The 19,169-nt window shown below is 40.3% G+C and overlaps 1 protein-coding gene across 2 annotated transcripts in view; it reads right to left on the bottom strand.

Moving 5' to 3' along the window:
- Positions 1–19,169, bottom strand: part of nbas (NBAS subunit of NRZ tethering complex) — a 256,303-nt gene that overhangs the window by 151,131 nt on the left and 86,003 nt on the right. Inside the window, exons 36-39 of one of the 2 annotated variants that reach the window (XM_056269320.1) lie at positions 18,709–18,882; positions 18,099–18,212; positions 12,555–12,678; positions 3,091–3,167 (exon numbers count right to left, since the gene is read on the bottom strand). In XM_056269320.1, coding sequence (XP_056125295.1) covers positions 3,091–3,167; positions 12,555–12,678; positions 18,099–18,212; positions 18,709–18,882 — 489 coding nt within the window. The remainder of the gene's footprint in view (positions 1–3,090; positions 3,168–12,554; positions 12,679–18,098; positions 18,213–18,708; positions 18,883–19,169) is intronic. The other variant, XM_056269321.1, reaches the window with a different exon arrangement.

The raw sequence follows: 19,169 nt of genomic DNA, 5'->3' as shown, positions 1-19,169 counted from the left end.
ATCCAACACGGGTTGGGGTGCAGTCTGCGAGGGCTCACCGGCCTTCGGCCATTGGTCGACACAGGAAAGCCCCTTACACATAAACTGTCTGGAAATGCTTGCGGTCGAGAACGCGCTTTCACGCTTCCTCCCGCTCATTCGGGGACACCACGTCCTGATCCGTTCGGACAACATGGCTGTGGTCTCCTATCTCAACCGTCAGGGCGGTGTCAGGTCCAGGAATCTCTTCCTACTGACACACCGCATTTTAGTTTGGTCTCAGAGCCGCCTGCTCTCGCTCAGAGCGACGCATGTGCCGGGCCATCTGAACGACGGTCCAGACATACTGTCCAGGAACCTCATCTCCTCAGGAGAATGGTCCCTGAATACACAAACGGTCCAAATACTGTGGCGGCTATTCGGCAGAGCAGAGGTGGACCTCTTCGCGTCAGAAGAGAACGCTCACTGCCCAATATTTTTCTCAAAGAGCGAGGACGCGCTAGCCCAGGAATGGCCTCGCCGCCCGCTCTATGCATTCCCTCCGATCGCTCTGCTACCACAGGTAATTCAGAGGATCAGGGACACACGCCACTCGGTGCTCCTCATAGCCCCGCGTTGGGAGAGTCAGAATTGGGTTCCGGAGCTCACTCAGCTGTCACAGACAGCCCCATGGCCCATCCCAATCAGAGCAGATCTCCTCTCTCAAGCTCGCGGCACGATCTGGCACCCCCATCCACGGCGCTGGGCGCTACATGCATGGGTGATCAACGACTATTCGTCGATTTGCCAGAAGGAGTAAGAAACACTATCATACAGGCTAGAGCACCTTCCACGAGAAGGCTCTATGCGTCTAAATGGTCTGTGTTCTCAAAATGGTGCACCGACAAACATCTGGACCCACGGTCATGCGAGGTGCCGTCTTTGCTTGTTTTCCTTCAAGAGATGCTGGACAAGGGCAGGTCCCCCTCCACTCTCAAGGTTTACGTGGCAGCCGTCGCGGCGTTCTCTGAACCCCGACGCGCTCAGTCCCTGGGCAAAGACGAGTTAGTCATCCGCTTCCTCAGGGGAGCTAAGAGGATGAACCCTCCGCGCCACCCCTCGGTTCCTATCTGGGATCTTTCTATAGTTCTCGAAGCTATGAAAGCACCCCCGTTCGAACCGCTTGAGTCTGTGGACCTAAAATACCTCTCGCTCAAAACCGTTTTTCTGACGGCTCTGTCCTCAGTAAAGCGCGTGGGGGATCTTCACGCGCTCTCATCCAGCGCCGCGTGTCTCGAGTTTGGACCGAATGACTCTGTTGTCATTCTCAAACCTAGACATGGCTATGTCCCGAAGGCGATTGGTACCCCGTTCAGGGCTCAGATTATTTCCCTATCGGCTCTGCCTTCATCCGATAGTGAGCGCGACGCCAATCTCCTCTGCCTGGTGCGGGCTCTGAGATTGTACACTACGCGCGCTGCCGCGTTCAGACGCGCTGAGCAGCTTTTCGTGTCGTTTGGGGGGCGCACCAAAGGTCTGGCCGCCTCTAAACAGACACTGTCTAGATGGATAGTAGACGCTATCGCCTCTGCTTACGCATCTAAATGCCTGCCCTGCCCTCTGGGCATCAGGGCGCACTCCACTAGAGGCATGGCCTCATCGTGGGCATGGTCCTGTGGAATTTCCATTCATGACATTTGTGTGGCCGCGGGATGGGCCTCCCCGTCCACTTTTGTCAGATTTTACAACTTGGAAGTTCCCGCCTTGCAGGCAAAATTACTAGCTGTCTAACGACCAGCTCCCTAAGAAGCTGCATTACTGGGAGTCCCTCACACAACCGGTTCGCCCCTTGTGCTCTCCTTAAATGCTTATACACTTCATCATACATGCTTATGTATACACTTCATGTGCCCGCTCTGCCGGCCTCATAATACATTCACTCCACGTTAAAAATCCCCCGGTATCACCCTGGGATTCATGAGTGGATTCATAGCGCGCACGGCGTTGACCAGGTGTTCCCGCAGCGTAAGCTAGCTTACGCAATACGAGAGAACCTCTCGTAAGAGAACGAATCGGTTACCTAACGTAACCTCGGTTCTCTCTAGAAGAGGGAACGAGTATTGCGTTCCCGGCCGTGCTTGCGCTACTAGCGTTTCGCTTCACGCTGAAATAAATCAACATATAAGCCTGGGAGAGAGTGTTATATACACCATAGCCACGCCCATTCTGGCGGGCCATGACGCAATGAGCGCGCGGGCGCCTCTCATTGGAAGCGGGTTCAGCCCCGCTCTCCCATAGGCTTAAGCAGTTCTCTCTGAGCGAACCAATGAGCTGCTAGCTAGCCTGCTCTAGGTCTGCCGCAGAGGAACTGCGTTGTCAATGGATACAAATTATGAAATAATTTTTTGGCTTCAATATCTCAGCAAAGATGAATCTTTCCCACAGCGTAAGCTAGCTTACGCAATACTCGTTCCCTCTTCTAGAGAGAACCGAGGTTACGTTAGGTAACCGATTCGTTTTCAGTTCAGACCACAAAAATGTAAACAGATTTTTGTTGTTGTTGATCCCTGTCTTAAAAAAAACCTTAGAGATAAAGAGACAAAAAGAAGTGGGACAATGGGACGCTTGACACTTGCAGTAATGTCCACAATAAGCAGGATGAGTGACTGAATGTCTCAGGAACTCGACCCATGAGGACCATCGAGGCTAAAGCAGTAGAGGACAATGGCCACACTAACACCACATCAATTTCAACCCAACTTCACCTGATAATGAACAGAGGAATCACTGGGGACATGCTATCAATTTTAAGCCCATAAAGATTTTTTTTTTTTAGATGATTTTATTAGAGCATGAACCGATTACCAATCTAAATCAGAAAAATGCAATAATACTTTCAAATGGAGGCCCGTGATGTAACAGGAGTCAGGACAGAGGCTAATACGGTAAGCATTAGACTTGATATTAGATTTACATAGACTTTTAAAAGGCTTTATCTTTCAATACCACACAATTTTGAATATAGTGAAAGAAATAGTTATGAAAAACCATAATCTGATGCACACACACAGTCACTCAGAATGAGAGAAAGAGAGAGAGAGAAAGATCTGCAAATAGAGCAGTCAAACTCACCTGAGGTAGAGCCAGTAAATAGGCCAGAGCGAGTGTCATATCTTTGGGAAAAGCATCACTGGCCAGCTGAAGGAGCACTATGAAATGACACAGGAGATGGAGAGAAAAAATAAGGAAGAATATTTCAGAGTTATTCCTGCAGAGAAGCACCTCCTTGCTGTACTGTAACATGACGTGACAGAAGGAAGAGAGAGGGGGATGAAAATGAGATGAAAATCTCATTGGCAGTGCATAAAACTGAAATGTGACTGTAAGAGTAATACTGAGACTGACACGCAGATTCAGGTGCAGGACCAAAATATAATTTAAAAAAGGAATAAGATATGAGAGGCTGTCCTTGGCTATCCAGACACAAGTAAGGAGCAATAGGACAATTAGTTGTTTGTTTGGTTTCTATTTGTGAGACATTGCACTGAACAGACACATCCACTGTGGAATCTCATTGGTCCGAAATACTGGCACTCATAGCAGTATATACAAACGTGCTTACCATGTCATCAACTATCAGATATTCCGATTCTCACATACGTGTAAGTGAGTGCGTTTTGTCGTTTAAAAACCTTTATAAATAATCTTGATCTATAACATGAGATGGGCGCCACCATATTTGTTTGCGCTGCAGTTCAGAGAGTACTGTCAGTCGGATATACAGCATGTGAATTCATCAGTTTCTCCCGAAATACATGTAAGAAAGTGTCCAGTGAACTGTGAGAAGAATAGAGTAAACTTTATAGGTTCTGCCACTATGTCTGATATTAATAACACACGTCGGCAAATTATATTTGAATAGATTGTTTTTGATGCTTCCATAGACATCAGTGTGTATTTTACAAACTACAAATGTATTGTTTTTCTAGTGCTTATGTGTATTTAAATGTCTGAAACCTAAAATAAACATTATGTGGTTAAAAACACTGCACAGTTGTTATACATGACAAGTGCTGAGCACGTCTATCTCTATCTCAGCGCCAGTCAACGCGCGAACGCACAGTTTGAATCGGGCAGTTATGTCACATCACTGTTCTAAATCCCATATTTGGGACCATACTCTCAGGGGTACAGAAATAAAAATCCCATATATTGGACCATACCGCTCAAAAGGTTAACATCAAATATGCCCCGATGGGCTGTGATGGTAAACATTTTCTCATTCAGTGTGGACAATTTGGTAAGGACACAATGTTGCAATGATTAGATAAATAGTAATATGATAATAATATGAATATATTAGGGGTGTGACGAGATCTCGTGCCACGAGATCTCGCGAGACTAAATATGACGAGATTTCTCGTCGAGTGAAAAAGCTGTCTCGCGATATCCCCATTAATATTCCACCGCTACACTCACATTCGCCTAAACTATCGTTTTGTTGTTTTTATAAAAAAATAAAAACCATTATAAACTAATGCAAAAGTCTGCTCTGCTCATCCAGCGCGAGTTGCCGTTGCAATCAGTGCAGCACGAATCACAGTTCACTGATCGCGTGACGATGGCGAAGGATTCGTTGCGCAACAGACTAAACGTCTGGTAAATGTCTTATCATTTAGAATGCGCGCTCAGCACCGCTGCTCCCTATACGCGCGGTCACGAATTTGTAAGTGAAAGTAAAACACAAGCTCCCTGATGTGCATTGCGCACAAATTAGGCTGCATACATAAAATAATCCGTCTCCCAATACCCATCTCTGGACTGTTTATTTGCGGCTCTGGTCTCTGTTGGCACTGCGAATATTGAGAGAGCACTGTAACGTACAAAGGACAACAGACAAGGGAGGCTCCGTTTCTGAACTTATAATCGGAACGCAAGAACAACTGTAGAGACAAACAGCCTCGTTTCTCTCGGCCTTTTCCGAACTCACCGCATTAACCCTATAACTGCCGGTGCAAAATAAAACCGCAATTTCACAACAATTATAAAGAGTCTGTGTGCTAACTTTGATTATGGTTGCACTCGCACTTATTGTTTGCACTTAATAAGACTAAGAGAAAACAGTTATTTATTTTTGTTGTTTATACGGTTTTTATTTCTCTGTTAAATGTGTGTTAAAAGGAGTTCAGTTAGGAGGTCACACACAGCCTCAATCAGAAGTTCTGAAAGCTCTTAAATGTACAGTAAGGTCTGAAGAGACTAATGTGAAATTATACAGGAGAAAAGCCAGTCAATAAAAACCTTTTACAGTGCTTGAATATTGTTTTCTTTCAATGCATTTGATAATTCATACTCATAAAGTAGACCTGAAATGACATGCATTAGAAGATTATTAGTTAAAACATTGAAAAATGCACCTGCATACTATTTTTCCAGCCATGAATTTTGTCATTGAGGATTTCTGAAAAATTGTGCAAAAATCTCGTCTCGTCTCGTTCTCGTGAACCCAATCTCGTGTCTAGTCTCGTCTCGTGAGATAAGCGTCTCGTCACACCCCTAGAATATATATATACAGATTTAGTTTGTCTCAGTTTTTTTTTGGATTCTTCATGTAATCAGAGACAGACTGGTGTCATGATGGTGAGATCAGATCATAACGGCTGTTGTCAGACTCCTTGTGCATACAAAAATCTCACTGGATTATTACAATTAATGGCAAAGAATATTTTGAAATGTAAACTGATATTTCCTACTGACACACTACAGCAAAATATATAAATAACTGGCTTAAAAGCATTGTTTTTTTGGTGAAAATATTAACGTGCCTAAGACTTTTGCACAGTACTGTACTTCTAAAGCATTTATTAATCTTAGTTAAAATGTTAAAGTCAACATTTACTAATACATTATTAAAATCAAAATTTGTACCTGTATTATTTCATAGATCTGAGCTAACATGAACTAACAGTTGTATTTTGAACTAACGTGTCGTTAACAAAGATTAATGTAACAAATTAAAGAAAATAAGTTATAGAGAAGGTAAGCGTCAGCAATGGATCTATAAGACACTTCAACAAACTACATGATTATTTTCTATGACCATCTGTGAAGTGTCTGTGATAACGACCTTGAGGTGGTAAGCTTCACCTCATTTAACAGAGAACTAAACCTTACAGGCATTGTGGCTAAATTTGATCAATTAGGATCTGACCACAAACACCCTGTGGGACGATTGTAAACATTCATTAAAGGTACAATATGTACGAATTTTGTAATAAAATCACTTGCAGAGTGCGATATATTTCCTGCAGTTGTGTACTTACAATATCCCAACGATTTTTTTATTTCAGAGAAATTCCAATTTTAAATCCGTCCCGGACTCCCTGTTTACTTGTCGCCTGTCAATGACGTAATATCCGCGTTATCCCTGGTTTCTGCTCGTACTGTCATAGTAACCATGGCGACAGACATAGACAACAGCGTACCGCACCGCACATACAGCATTTGCGGGTAGTTCGATAGAATCAAATGTCCTTATTCCTTTATATCCGCGGGACTCGCGTGTGGAGCAGATATTTGTCTCTCATTTAGCAATCGGTCCCTACTTTATCCCACAGTCATGTTAAAAACAACTATATATTCACTCATCCATAAACATTATTAGATCCATCAGCTTGACGACAAGTTCCATAATTCCGCTGGAATTTTGCATCATCAACCTACGCCTTTGTTATTGTAAGAGGTTAGCGACCCCGAGCGGCGAAAAAAAATGACATATTGTAGCTTTAAGTCTGCAGTAACTCGCATTAACAGAATGCGCAAAGCTACTGTTAGAAACAAAGGCAGACTGCTGTGCAGACATATGCAGGCACCAGACTCTCAAATACAATCAGTGGGTGACGCGAGTAATTTTTTCAGCAGCCCATCAGTTCCCATTTTTTACAGAACTGCAGACAGTGTTAGGTTTTATTCTGCTATTCTGAGCCTGTGATGGAATCAAAATGCATTTTGCACGTCAAATAATCTTGGCAAGACAATGTTATCAAAAACAGCGGGAGCAGAGGGAGTCTTGTGTGTGCTGAAATAACAAAGATGTTAGCGTTCCTAACAGTAAATGTTTTCAGCTGTTTGACAGATTCTTCTAACACATCCTTCCTCAAAGTCCCTTTAACATCGAAAACTAGAGGTGTGGCTTCACATAGCGACACAAGGAAGCTGATCAGAGAAGGAGGCTGTCATTATACTTAAAAACTTGTGCTCTGCTCTATTCTAGAGTGTGTATGTGTGTGATTGTAAAAGAACGCGAGAGAAACCAAAAAGATAGACACACTTTAAATATGCACAAAATGCACTTTTGTGCATATTTGAAAAAAGAACCTTCCAATCTGCACGTGTGACAGGATATATATATATTTACGGAAAAAAAAAGCTTGCATATATAAATGAATATACATATATGTATATTCATTAATCATTAGCATCTATACATATATACACACACACACAAGGGATGCTAATGATTAATCAACGATCGATAATGGTTATATATATATATATGTATATTAGGGCTGTAGCGATACACTAATCTCACGATACGATACACGATATTCAGCTCACGATACGATATATATCACGATATTCAGCCAACGATACGATTCGATTCGATATAATTGGATACACTTACATCATTTTCTGAAAGATTTAAAGGGGACAGAGTGATTTTGGTGACATCTTGTGAGTGTTCCATTTACTTGGATTGAATTAATTGAACTGAAAACTAAAAACATCAATTACACAATATATGTCTCTGACTGGACAGAGTCTCTACAGCTTGCAAATGCTGGACAAAATGAATCAAAGATTTGTTGAGAAAATTAGTTCCATATTGAAACAGTGCAAACTGTAGCTTAAAGGGGTCATATAATGGTACATGCACTTTTACAAGTTGATTGTACTGAAATGTGTGTTGGCAGTGCCTGTACACAAACATCATATAATGATAAAAATCCATCCAGTGGTTTTGTTTTAATCTCCTTATATGTTTTCCCCTGTCTCAAATCAAGCCGTCGTTTTTGTGACGTCAATAAAACGGACGCCCCTCCCACGACTGTTGATTGACGGGAGCGTTTCAACACAGACCCGCCCTCGCACATGAGGTAGCTGTCAATCATAGTCTGCGCGGCGCGGCGCGGACCGGACCGGCGCGGTCATTGTTGATATGCTGAGCACCGTCTATGAGCAGAATGGCGTCTAAGCGATTGTGGTGTTCTGTTCTTGGGTGTAATAACGAACACAGTCATTTTTAATGTTCCTGAATCCGAACCGCTGAAGACGCAGTGGCTGAGTTTTGTTTTCGAAGGGAATATTCCCCACGAGCAACGTCACTGCTCTCATATTTGCGCGAATCATTTCTCACACCAGACTGCTTTATAAACGAGGGTCAGTATAAAGCTGGTTTTGCTAAGAAGCTTTGCTAAAAAGGATCGGTACCAGATATTCGTGTTCCTGCTGAACCTCCAGAAGAACGGAAGTGAGTGAAACGTTTTATTAAACTTTATATTAATATATTAATCTTTGCAAATCGCTAGCTGCACACTTCACAATGAATGCGTCTAAGGTTTACACTCAGTCAGGGTACGGCATGTTTTCTATGTATGACGTTCTCAATATAATTCATAATTCCACGTTTATACTGAACAACGCGTTATGGTTTTGTGTTATTGTGTTATAAACGTGTATGCACAGAACAGAGGGGCGGAGTCAGCAAAGCTCATGATCATTTAAAGGCATATGCACTGAAACGGCGTGCTGAAAACAGAGCTGTTTTTGACCAGGTAAAATAAGTGTTTTCTTACAATACTAATGAGAATTTTTAATTAAAGTATATTACAAACTTTTAATTTAGACCCTAAATAATCATATTAGCTTGTACAAAAATGGCATTATATGACCCCTTTAAAAGCCTTTGAAAAGTAAATAAAGTGCAGTATTGCAATTAACAATGCAGAGTTAAAAAGTGCAAATAAAGTTGAGAAAAAAGGTTTTATGAAAAGATAAACCTCACATATTTCAGCCTATTTTTATAAAAAGAATGAGTCAAAAAAGATAAATCTTTTATTTTTAATAGTAAAATTCGGTCCGATTTTCCCGTTGCGTCTGTCGTTGCTAAGCAACCATGCACTGCGCTCTCCAAAATGAGAAAGAAGTTTTAGTAGCTAATAGATTTCCACCACCGAAAAACGCTTGCTGTAGCTCTGCTAAGTTACAAGATTTATTTACGGAGAAGAGAAAAACACCCGTAGTGTTTTGGTTGCACCCCCATCCTTCATTTGACCGAGCTTTCAATGTTGTTACGGAAAGGGTGAAGCTGATGGTTGGTTCTTGTCACATAAACTGCGGTGCGCTTGCGGCGGCATTCTGAAAAGTTGAGGTGTTTTCATCTCGCTGCGCCTGGGAAAAATTAGGGCTGGGAATCGATTCCTCGATTCCGAGGCGTTAGGAATTGAGAGTCGATTCCAACCTTTCATTAATGGGAATCGACTCCTCCTTTAAGATTTTTTTTAACACAAACCGCGGCCTGTTTTTTTTTCACTAAATGTTCAGATTTTATACATTTATTGTTTTTCTAGACTAAATTTTACTGAGGTGTCCACTAATCTAGTATAATATAATTTTTGTCATAGGTTGATCATATATATATATATATATATATATATATTTTGATTTGTTGTTTTTCTTTAGCTATAATGAAGTTGTCTGTATTAATTAGATTGTGTTTAACACACAAAAGAGTGATTATCAGTTCAACACTAGAGTTATAGAAATTCTACTTGATTTTTTTTTATAACTGCGCTGGTAAAGTTGACGAGTTGTTGAACACAGCAGGAGAGAACGCCACGTTAGCCAGCTAGCTAAAGCTCCGGTGGAACATTATTAGCTAACGCTACGGAGGCCATCATATTTTTGACCCATGGCTGAAGTTAAGTTTCTCTCCCCAGGTTTGCAAAAAATGCATCTCAAAATGCATCAGATTGATGCTTTAAAATATGGAATATTTAAAATTTTCTTCCGGGGGAGCATGTCCCCGGACCCCCCTAGTAATATCCTTCTAACCTATTTCACCCCAGACCCGTTTTCATGCAATGTTAGACACGGTGTTGGTATAAAAAAAACAAACAAAAAAAAACAGTGAGGAATCGATTCTTGGAATCGATTCCAGAAACAGGAATCGATTCCAAAAAATCCGGAATCGAACAGCCCTAGGAAAACTGAGTGCGTCGCTTCAATTATGAGTGCGCTTGCCGCCCGCCTACATTTGAAATAACGAACCTGAGTGCGCAAAAGACACGATATGTGAACGGCCCCTTGACGAGCTAAGTTATTACGGGGATTTGAATGGGACTTATGTATCGATACTCGCGGCTTAAAAATCTATACTTTCTTGGGGAAAAAAATAACGATTTATATCGCAGAATCGATAAAATTGCTCAGCCTTAATATATGTGTGTGTGTGTGTGTAATTTCTTTTTAATAAATACATTTATTTATTTAAGCAGGCTAGCCGTTTATTTCTAAATATAATTAACCACAGTCCAAAAAAACCCTCCAAACAAGTTATTTTACAGAACAAAAGAATTACTTACATGGGTAAACGCCACAATAAAAGCACATAGAATAAACAAGTAATAATATCCTGGTTGATAAGTGATGATCTTCCGGCGCAGTTTTCGCTGTGTGTTCCTATTCTATGGCTCATGATAAATCAACACCTGTCAATCTGAGTAATCAAACCAATCCAAGCGCACTCCAGCTGTAAAACAGTGTTCGATCCCAGATGTCATGTCACTCCGTGATCTACGCATTTTCTTATGGTGTGTTTGGACTCGTTCCAGACCACCTGCTCTAAAATATGGTTTACTAATGTTTTGCGAACAAAAACGTGGCGCAAAAGCATCATGTGTATACTGTTTACATGTGTGTCGGCAGCGTTTTTTCATACAAATACTTGGTATAGTTTGGTCTCTAACTGAAACAAACATGCTTGTTGTATTCGGTTAGTTGAGACTTTTTCAATGATATATGACAAGTCTATTGGTTAAGCAAGTGGTGGTGTGCATTCACACCAGCGCCGGCGAGAGCGGCAACATTTATTTAAAGGGGCCGCAAAGCAAACAAGCATGTTGATCGTTATTTGTGCAGATTGACCACAAGTAGGGTATAAGTTAACCTCATGAAATATTTTAAATGTGAAAGTAAGAAATTGATCGATGGAAAGAACTTAACAATTATAGTGACATGTTTGCTAACTAAATAATCCAATTAAAAGCAATTTGTGTGGTGTGGCTTTTGTGTTTATGGTTAAGTGCTAGTCTAATTTGCATTCCCACTGAAATACAAGCGTTCAAGCAACAAAATGATGCCTATAAATAGTGTTGCACGCCTTCTTATCAAATTCACATTCCATTTTGCTTGGGAACTAATGTGGTCGGAACCAAAGTTTACAGGACTGCGTTCTCTGGACTCCTCTCAAGCGGAGGACTTCTACATACCGATTGGTTGCCGCCGAACCGCGTCATAGCTCATTACCATAAAGTTGACTTCACTTCAACTCTCATCGCCGCTCTCCATCAGCTCACATTGAAAATTAATGACTTCCGGCCACTTTGACGCTCTCGCTGGTGGCAGTGTGAACGCATGGAACGTGAAAATCATGCTCTAAGAATGTGTTGTGTCATACATGCATACATACAAGTATAAATGGAATGAAAAATAATACTGTTGCATAGTCAGAAGTGTGATGCCCAAATGAAAAAAAAAAAATGCTGACCATATCAGCAGCGGAAAGCATCCCTAATTCATAACCATTAAGCATTTCACACATAAGAACAGAGATTAGAGAGGACATGCGCGCAATATCTAAACAAGAGCAAGAACCATGACTGTTTTATAGGAAGAGTATTCAGCATACGTTTTAGCGTGCAGGTCATTAATTTAGCATTATCAGCCTGACGCAAGCACTTTCCTTTCATCTCACGTTCTCCCACACGAAGGTGACTTTATGCCCGTGGTGCGCAACTGAACGACAGTGACACAGGAGGAATTAAAAGAGAGGATAAGAAAGGAAGAGGTAAAGGGAGATTCGCTATTTGCATTCTTCCACCAAAGATCCTGCACCCGTCCCATCACTCTGCATTGATTTTCTCATTCGCCTCATCCATCTTGAAGCAAAAGGCCTTGATATTTTGACTAGCCGCTATCTCTCTTGTATCGGGAGGGTGCGCATTATTTACTGCTGTCTGCTTGCGGTGAGTACACATTAATTAATCAATATGACGCTATTCTTCCAGACATGTAGCCGGCGAGTGGTGATACATCAGTGAGAGGCGAGGCCAGGCCAGGCGGAGGGAGCGTCTGCTACCTGAGAAGCTGCCCCGGGGGCCAAAGATTACAGCATTCCTTGCAAGGACACTGCGACTAACAAGAGGGTGATGAGAGACGACTGATGGCGGATGCTTAACTGGGACGGGTGAGGTCACTAGTCACCGTGATGAGAGTTGATTTTAGATGTAAATGTTTGTTTATAAAAGGAGCAATACCTTCGGTTGCAGGAAAGAGATTCTGTCCCTCGCTGTTGGTTTCAGCCAGTTTGCCTGTCCGCAGTAAAACTTCTGCAAAGTCTTCTTGAGGAGTGTAGACATACGAGGAATACACATCCTCAGACTGAAATAGAAATTGAGGAGAGGGGATATTACACTTTTGTTTTTGCTTGCTTATTTTGAAATTGTTTTGCAAATCAGTCCCCAAAAAACACTACCATTCAAAAGTTAAAGCGGTAGGTAACATATTTCAATGTTTCTGAAAAAAAAAGTATTCTGGATGTAAATGCAGTAAAGTAAATGCAGTAAGGCTGCATTTATTTGATCAAAAATGAATACATTTTAAAATGTAATTTTCAAAGCTGAATTTTCAGCATCATTACTCCAGTACAGTGTCACGCGACCCTTTAAAAATAAAAATAAACAAGCATAATAAATGCTCACATACATATAATCATAATAATGAGTGCATATAAATATAAACACCTAAATAAACAAGAAAAAAAGAAGAAATAAAATCAAGTTTTATCCAGAGCTTGTCTCCTTAAATTAATCTAAAAATGGGCTCCAAGATGTTAAGAAAAGATCGGGTTTCATTCGAACTCCAAAGTTAATCTTTTCAAGTTTGACTGCAAAAAGTGGAGGAGATGGCAGCTTCCAATTAATTAGTATAATTCGTCTAGCCAACAGTGTGCATAGTGCAATATTATCCATCTCTAAAGCGGTCAGTTTAACATTTTCCGGAAAACCCCCAAATAAAGCTGTCAATGGGTTGGGGTCTATTACTGTGTTAAAAATGTCTGAGAAACAACTAAAAATTCCACCCAAAAACCTTAATAAATTAGGAGGACAGGACCAAAAAGAATGAAACAGAGAGGCTGGCTCCACAACACAGAGTGGGCAGGTGGGGTCTAATTCAGGAAATATCTGGCAGAGTTGCACCCTAGACCATTAAATACGATGCACTACCTTAAATTGAATAAGCCTATGCCTAGAGCTAACTGAAGAGGAATGTATCCTTTTTAAGATCGTGTCCCAGGTTTCATCTCCTAACATAGTAGTTAGGCCTTAAAGGATTAGCTCACTTTAAAAAAAAACTTTTGCTGATAATTTACTCACCCCATGTCATCCAAGATGTCCATGTTTTTCTTTCTTCAGTCGAAAAGAAATTAAGGTTTTTGATGAAAACATTCCAGGATTTTTCTCCATATAATGGACTTCAATGGGCCCCAAACGGTTCAAGGTCCAAATGACAGTTTCAGTGCAGCTTCAAAGGGCTTTAAACGATACCAGACGATCAATAAGGGTCTTATCTAGCGAAACGATGGGTCATTTAAAAAATAAATAAAAAAGTTTAAGTTTCATAAGCACAAATGCTCGACTTGCTCTGTTCCTAGCATTTGTGCTTATAAAATTTAAACTTTTTTATTTATTTTTGAAGTCCATTATATGGAGAAAAATACTGGAATGTTTTCATCAAAAACCTTAATTTCTTTTCGACTGAAGAAAGAAAGACATTGACATCTTGGATGACATGGGGGTGAGTAAATTATCAGCAAAAATTTTTTTTAAAGTGAACTAATACTCCTCCCAAAGAGATTTCAATGACCTACTAGATGGGGTTTGTTTGATTGTTATTTATTATACTATAAGATTATGTTATTTTTGATGGAGATAAAATTGTTTAAAATGATGTATTATTTGATTTATCATTAATAAATCCTTTTTTTATTCTGTAAGAAGAAAGAGACTAAAGCCAGGGACACACTTAACGACTGTTAGGCCGATTATGAATGTAATTTGATACTTAGGACGGATCATGCCCAAACGCGCTGAGTCAGAGGTGCAAAGGTGGTGTGCACAATTTTTCTTCTTCGAATTAAAAAATTCGTCTTCTGAGGTCATATCATGACAACTTTGTGTTAAGAACAGACCAAAGTTATTTACTGAAACTCTTGACATCCCTTTTATGTTCTTGAGAGAAGTGGAAAAGCTCACAAGCTCTATAATTTTGGTATGTTTGTCACATAAAGATATTAAAGTGTGCTTTCAGAAATATAGCACACAAGTCATATGGACCACTGATACATGATATACGTTTCATTTTAGAAGTTTGAAAGCTTCAGATTCACTGTAAATGCATGGAAAAGAGTGATCTGTACATTATTCAATTTCTGCTTTTGTGTCCCACTGAGGAAGGTCAACATGAGTGTAATTAAATGACAAAATATCCTTAACCCTCTGGGGACGGCAAACGCACCGGTGCGTTTTGGCAGATTTTTTTTACATAGCAGAAAAATAGACTTAAACTAATCCATCATTTCTGGTCATACAGAGTTAAGACATATTAAAAAATAAACTGTTAAATGTCTACTTTTTTATGTGCCCACCTACAATCGAAATAAAATATTGTGCTTTTGTAAAATAAAGAAAATAAACATGGTGTGCGTTCTGCTTCTCCGTGTCCGTGAACTTTTTTTCTGGAGCACGTCTCTAAACTTAAACAAAACTCCGCGAATACTATTCACCCAGACATGAGAAATATATGTTAATGATCATTTAAGTTTGTACTTTTAAATTATCTAATTTAAAATTAAAATAAATATTCTCTGTTTATGTAATCTATATAAAAAGAGAGAGGTGTCAGCCGTTCTCATTATCGTTCTCGCATCTCATTATTCCGCTAATGTGACACGCCCACGGAGAGCGCGCGCTATTCAAACGCTAATGATCTGAAGCAACACATTGAGACGTGTAAACTCCCACATAAACTAGGTAAACACACTATATTTAGTCAGATTAATGTACTGACGTCTTGCGCGGCTGTGAGGAATAATCCTGGGACATTTACCTACCTCAGAACAAGTGCTGGTTTATTTTCACTTCGAGGAGCGAGCTGAGCTGTAAGTGTTTTTATTCTTGTGCTTTGTTCGTCGCTATGCAGACGACACACAGCTCTACTTAGCCCTATCGCCTAACGACTACAGCCCCATTGACTCCCTGTGCCAATGCATTGATAAAGTCAACGGTTGGATGTGCCAAAACTTTCTTCAGTTAAACAAAGACAAAACTGAAGTCATTGCGTTTGGAAACAAAGATGAAGTTCTCAAGGTGAATGCATACCTTGACGCTAGGGGTCTAACAACTAAAAATCAAGTCAGGAATCTTGGTGTGTCTCTAGAGTCAGACCTTAGTTTCAGTAGTCATGTCAAAGCAATAACTAAATCAGCATACTATCATCTGAAAAATATTGCAAGAATTAGATGCTTTGTTTCCAATCAAGACTTAGAGAAACTTGTGCATGCTTTTATCACCAGCAGGGTGGATTATTGTAATGGACTCCTCACTGGCCTTCCTAAAAAGACCATAAGACAGTTGCAGCTCATACAGAACGCAGCTGCCAGGATTCTGAGCAGAACCAGAAAACATGAACATATCACACCAGTCCTCAGGTCTTTACACTGGCTCCCAGTTACATTTAGGATTGATTTTAAAGTATTATTACTGGTATATAAATCATTCAATGGGCTAGGACCTCAATATATTGCAGATATGCTCACTGAATATAAACCTAACAGATCACTCAGATCATTAGGATCACATCAGCTAGAAATACCAAGGGTTCACTCTAAGCATGGAGAGTCTGCTTTTAGCTATGATGCCAGCCGCAGCTGGAACCAGCTTCCAGAGGAGATCAGATGTGCTCCTACAGTAGTCACTTTCAAATCCAGACTCAAAACACATCTGTTTAGCTATGCATTTACTGAATGAGCACTGTGCCACTGTCCGTCCTACTGTTTTTACTGTACTGGTTTTGTCTTTGTTTGTTTTCTAATTTCTAATTTATTTATTTTTATTATCTCTGGAAAAGATTTTGAAGGAGAGCGGGAGAGTCTTTACTCCGATGAGGCGAGTGAAGGAGTAAGTTATACTGCTGTATAAGAAGTCGCTGAGAGCGTCGTTAAGGGTAACGGCAGCAGACAGCGCACACGAAGCGTGCTCTGTGGGGGCCCCGCTGGGCATTACTGGTGTAGCACCACCCCAGCAGAGTACGTCCCTGGGCTAGAGGTCCAGTTGCACCGTAAACCGGCTCAATCTCTTCCATCTCAGATAGGGGTGGACCAGTACTACTTTATTTGATTTTTTATTCTAAACTGTTTGAATTATTCTTACTTGTTCTGATTATTTTCATTTCTTCTATGTAAAGCACTTTGAATTGCCCTTGTGTATGAAATGTGCTATATAAATAAACTTGCCTTGCCTTGCCTTGCCTAATCGCGATATATAATAACGTTAGTGTCTGTAAATGCAAAAATAGCCTACTGTTTAAATTTGAATCATGTTTCTGTGTGTGTGTGTGTGTGTGTGTGTGTGTGACTAGTTTTGGATAGATTATAAAGTTTTAACTCTAAAATAGACATCAAATAAGCTTTTGTTAGCAGTTTCTGCTCATATGTTAAATATATAGTATGTTTTGTCAATAAACTAATCAACTAATAATAGTGTTTGTTCCAATGCAAGCTATATCAAAATAATGAATCCTTAACTTTGAAATATGTATGATAAAATGTATTGGCCTACTAAGACATTTATGGAAAAAGACAATTTTCTTTTCAAGATGTTTCCAACTCTAACTTTGAACCAATTCTGTAGAATGGCCCATATAACCTATTTGAACAGGATTTGTTTCCAGGTATGACTAAAAATGTGCTTTTGACTTTCATTTATATTTTGATTTTATATATATATATATATATATATATATATATATATGTATGTATATGTGTGTATGTATGTATGTGTGTGTGTGTGTGTGTGTGTGTGTGTGTGTGTGTGTGTGTGTATATTGTCCTTGCATTCTTTCTTGTGTGACACACCTGAATGAAAGGCTCATTAATATGCAGGTCGTCTTTGTCTTCTCAACCACCTAATTATTCACAATGGGGTTGGGCCGTTCACGCCCATTCGCATATTGCCTTGGCTAACAAAAAATGTTTTTCACAATTTAAAAGAATCTATTGTGTTATGTGAATGATTAGACAGGATGATTTTCAGATCATTTTGAAGCAAAAACTCTAGGCCACAACTTCCATTAGTCAAAAGTCTTGTGGACACATATTTAGTATGCGTTTTGTGGCTTTATTTCAGAAACTTTAATTATTAGTTTTTTCAATAACCATGCATAAACAATATTCTCTCAAAAATACAAACATGTACATACATGTTGCTCACATATTATGGTAGCCCTGTTTGTGCTAAATAGAGTGTAATTTCACCTGTGCCATTAATATGTTTATAAGCAACAGAAAAAAGCACAAATGTCAGGGCATGTCAAAACATCTCAAGGACCCCAAAAACACCTTGGTCCCCAGAGGGTTAACCTCATACACAGTCAGAACTAAACTTCATATTTACATTTTCCTTTATCACAGCAGTGACTTTGGCAAGACATGGGAATGATAGAGAGTGAGAGAGAAAATAAAGCTGTAGGAGAAAAACACAGACAGATGCAAACCAGAAGGAAGGAGATATAGTAAAATGTACCGTATTGATGTATGGATCATCGAACAGCTCCTCGTAGAAAGGACTGCATCCCTGCCTCTCCAGATCTGTGTTCCGATTGGCCGCACCGGTACGGCTTCTATCCGCGGCTTGTCCCTGAGAGGAGATAAATGTTCATTAAACATTCATAGAATATTCCTAAAACATTCACAGATACGCATGCAGGAACCATTAATGTTTCAGCCATGCTCATAAACGTTCGTATGGCGCCAGATCCTTCTGCCAAGCCGGGGGGGGGTGGTGTTTGAGAGTCACTATGGAAGGCCATTAGGAATGCACAAGCTTCTGCTTGTCATCAACCATTTCACAGGAAGGACTCGGGCTTGGGGAACCAGTAACAGGAACTCAAAAAACAAACCGCTTCACAAAGAGACACACAGACGTCGGCCGGGGAGAGGTTCATTCAATCATGCCAGATTTTAATGGCATAACAAAATCTGCCAAAAAATGTGCAGGCGAGTCTCACTGTTGAGCTTTGTCCAAACTGTTCCTGGCGGTTATGTTTTGAAGAGGAGTGATGCATAATGGAGCGAGGTTACACTTCTGAGAGTGGCGAACAAAACCTTTCAGCCTGAATTTAAATGCAACTTACGTGCAGTGGGCGAAGTAAGCTGAGGGACTCCCTCCACCAATGGGAGTCGCTGACAGTGGTCAGCACGGCTCTGGTGGTCATGGTGGTGTTGGTCAGGACCTCTATGGTGCGGGCTGTGGTTCTGTGCAGCAGGTCTGTGGGGTAAGTTGATCCAGGAACAACAGCTCCAGCCTGCTGGAGGGAAGGTTAGACATGAGCCATAATGATCAAATTACAGTGGTTATAGCTACAGAAATTAATAAACATATTGTAGATTTTCTTTTTCTTTCTACAGGCACCTTTGGCTTTCTTACTAGTTATATTTTCTCTAAAGCTGCTGTGGAAAACAAAAAGTTTAAATGCTTGACAAATAAAAGGGAATTAACTTGACAAATCAGGACCATGATGCTTTGAGTTATTGCACAATATAACCAAAAGAATATGTACCTGGAGTATTTTAATACATGACAATATATGATAAA

The sequence above is a fragment of the Rhinichthys klamathensis genome, unplaced genomic scaffold, assembly GCF_029890125.1.
Source record: "Rhinichthys klamathensis goyatoka isolate OS25496 unplaced genomic scaffold, OSU_Roscu_1.1 h1tg000281l_1, whole genome shotgun sequence".
NCBI lineage: Eukaryota > Metazoa > Chordata > Actinopteri > Cypriniformes > Leuciscidae > Rhinichthys > Rhinichthys klamathensis.
The sequence above is the reverse complement of the archived record's forward strand: the minus strand, read 5'-3'. Positions and strand labels throughout refer to the sequence as shown.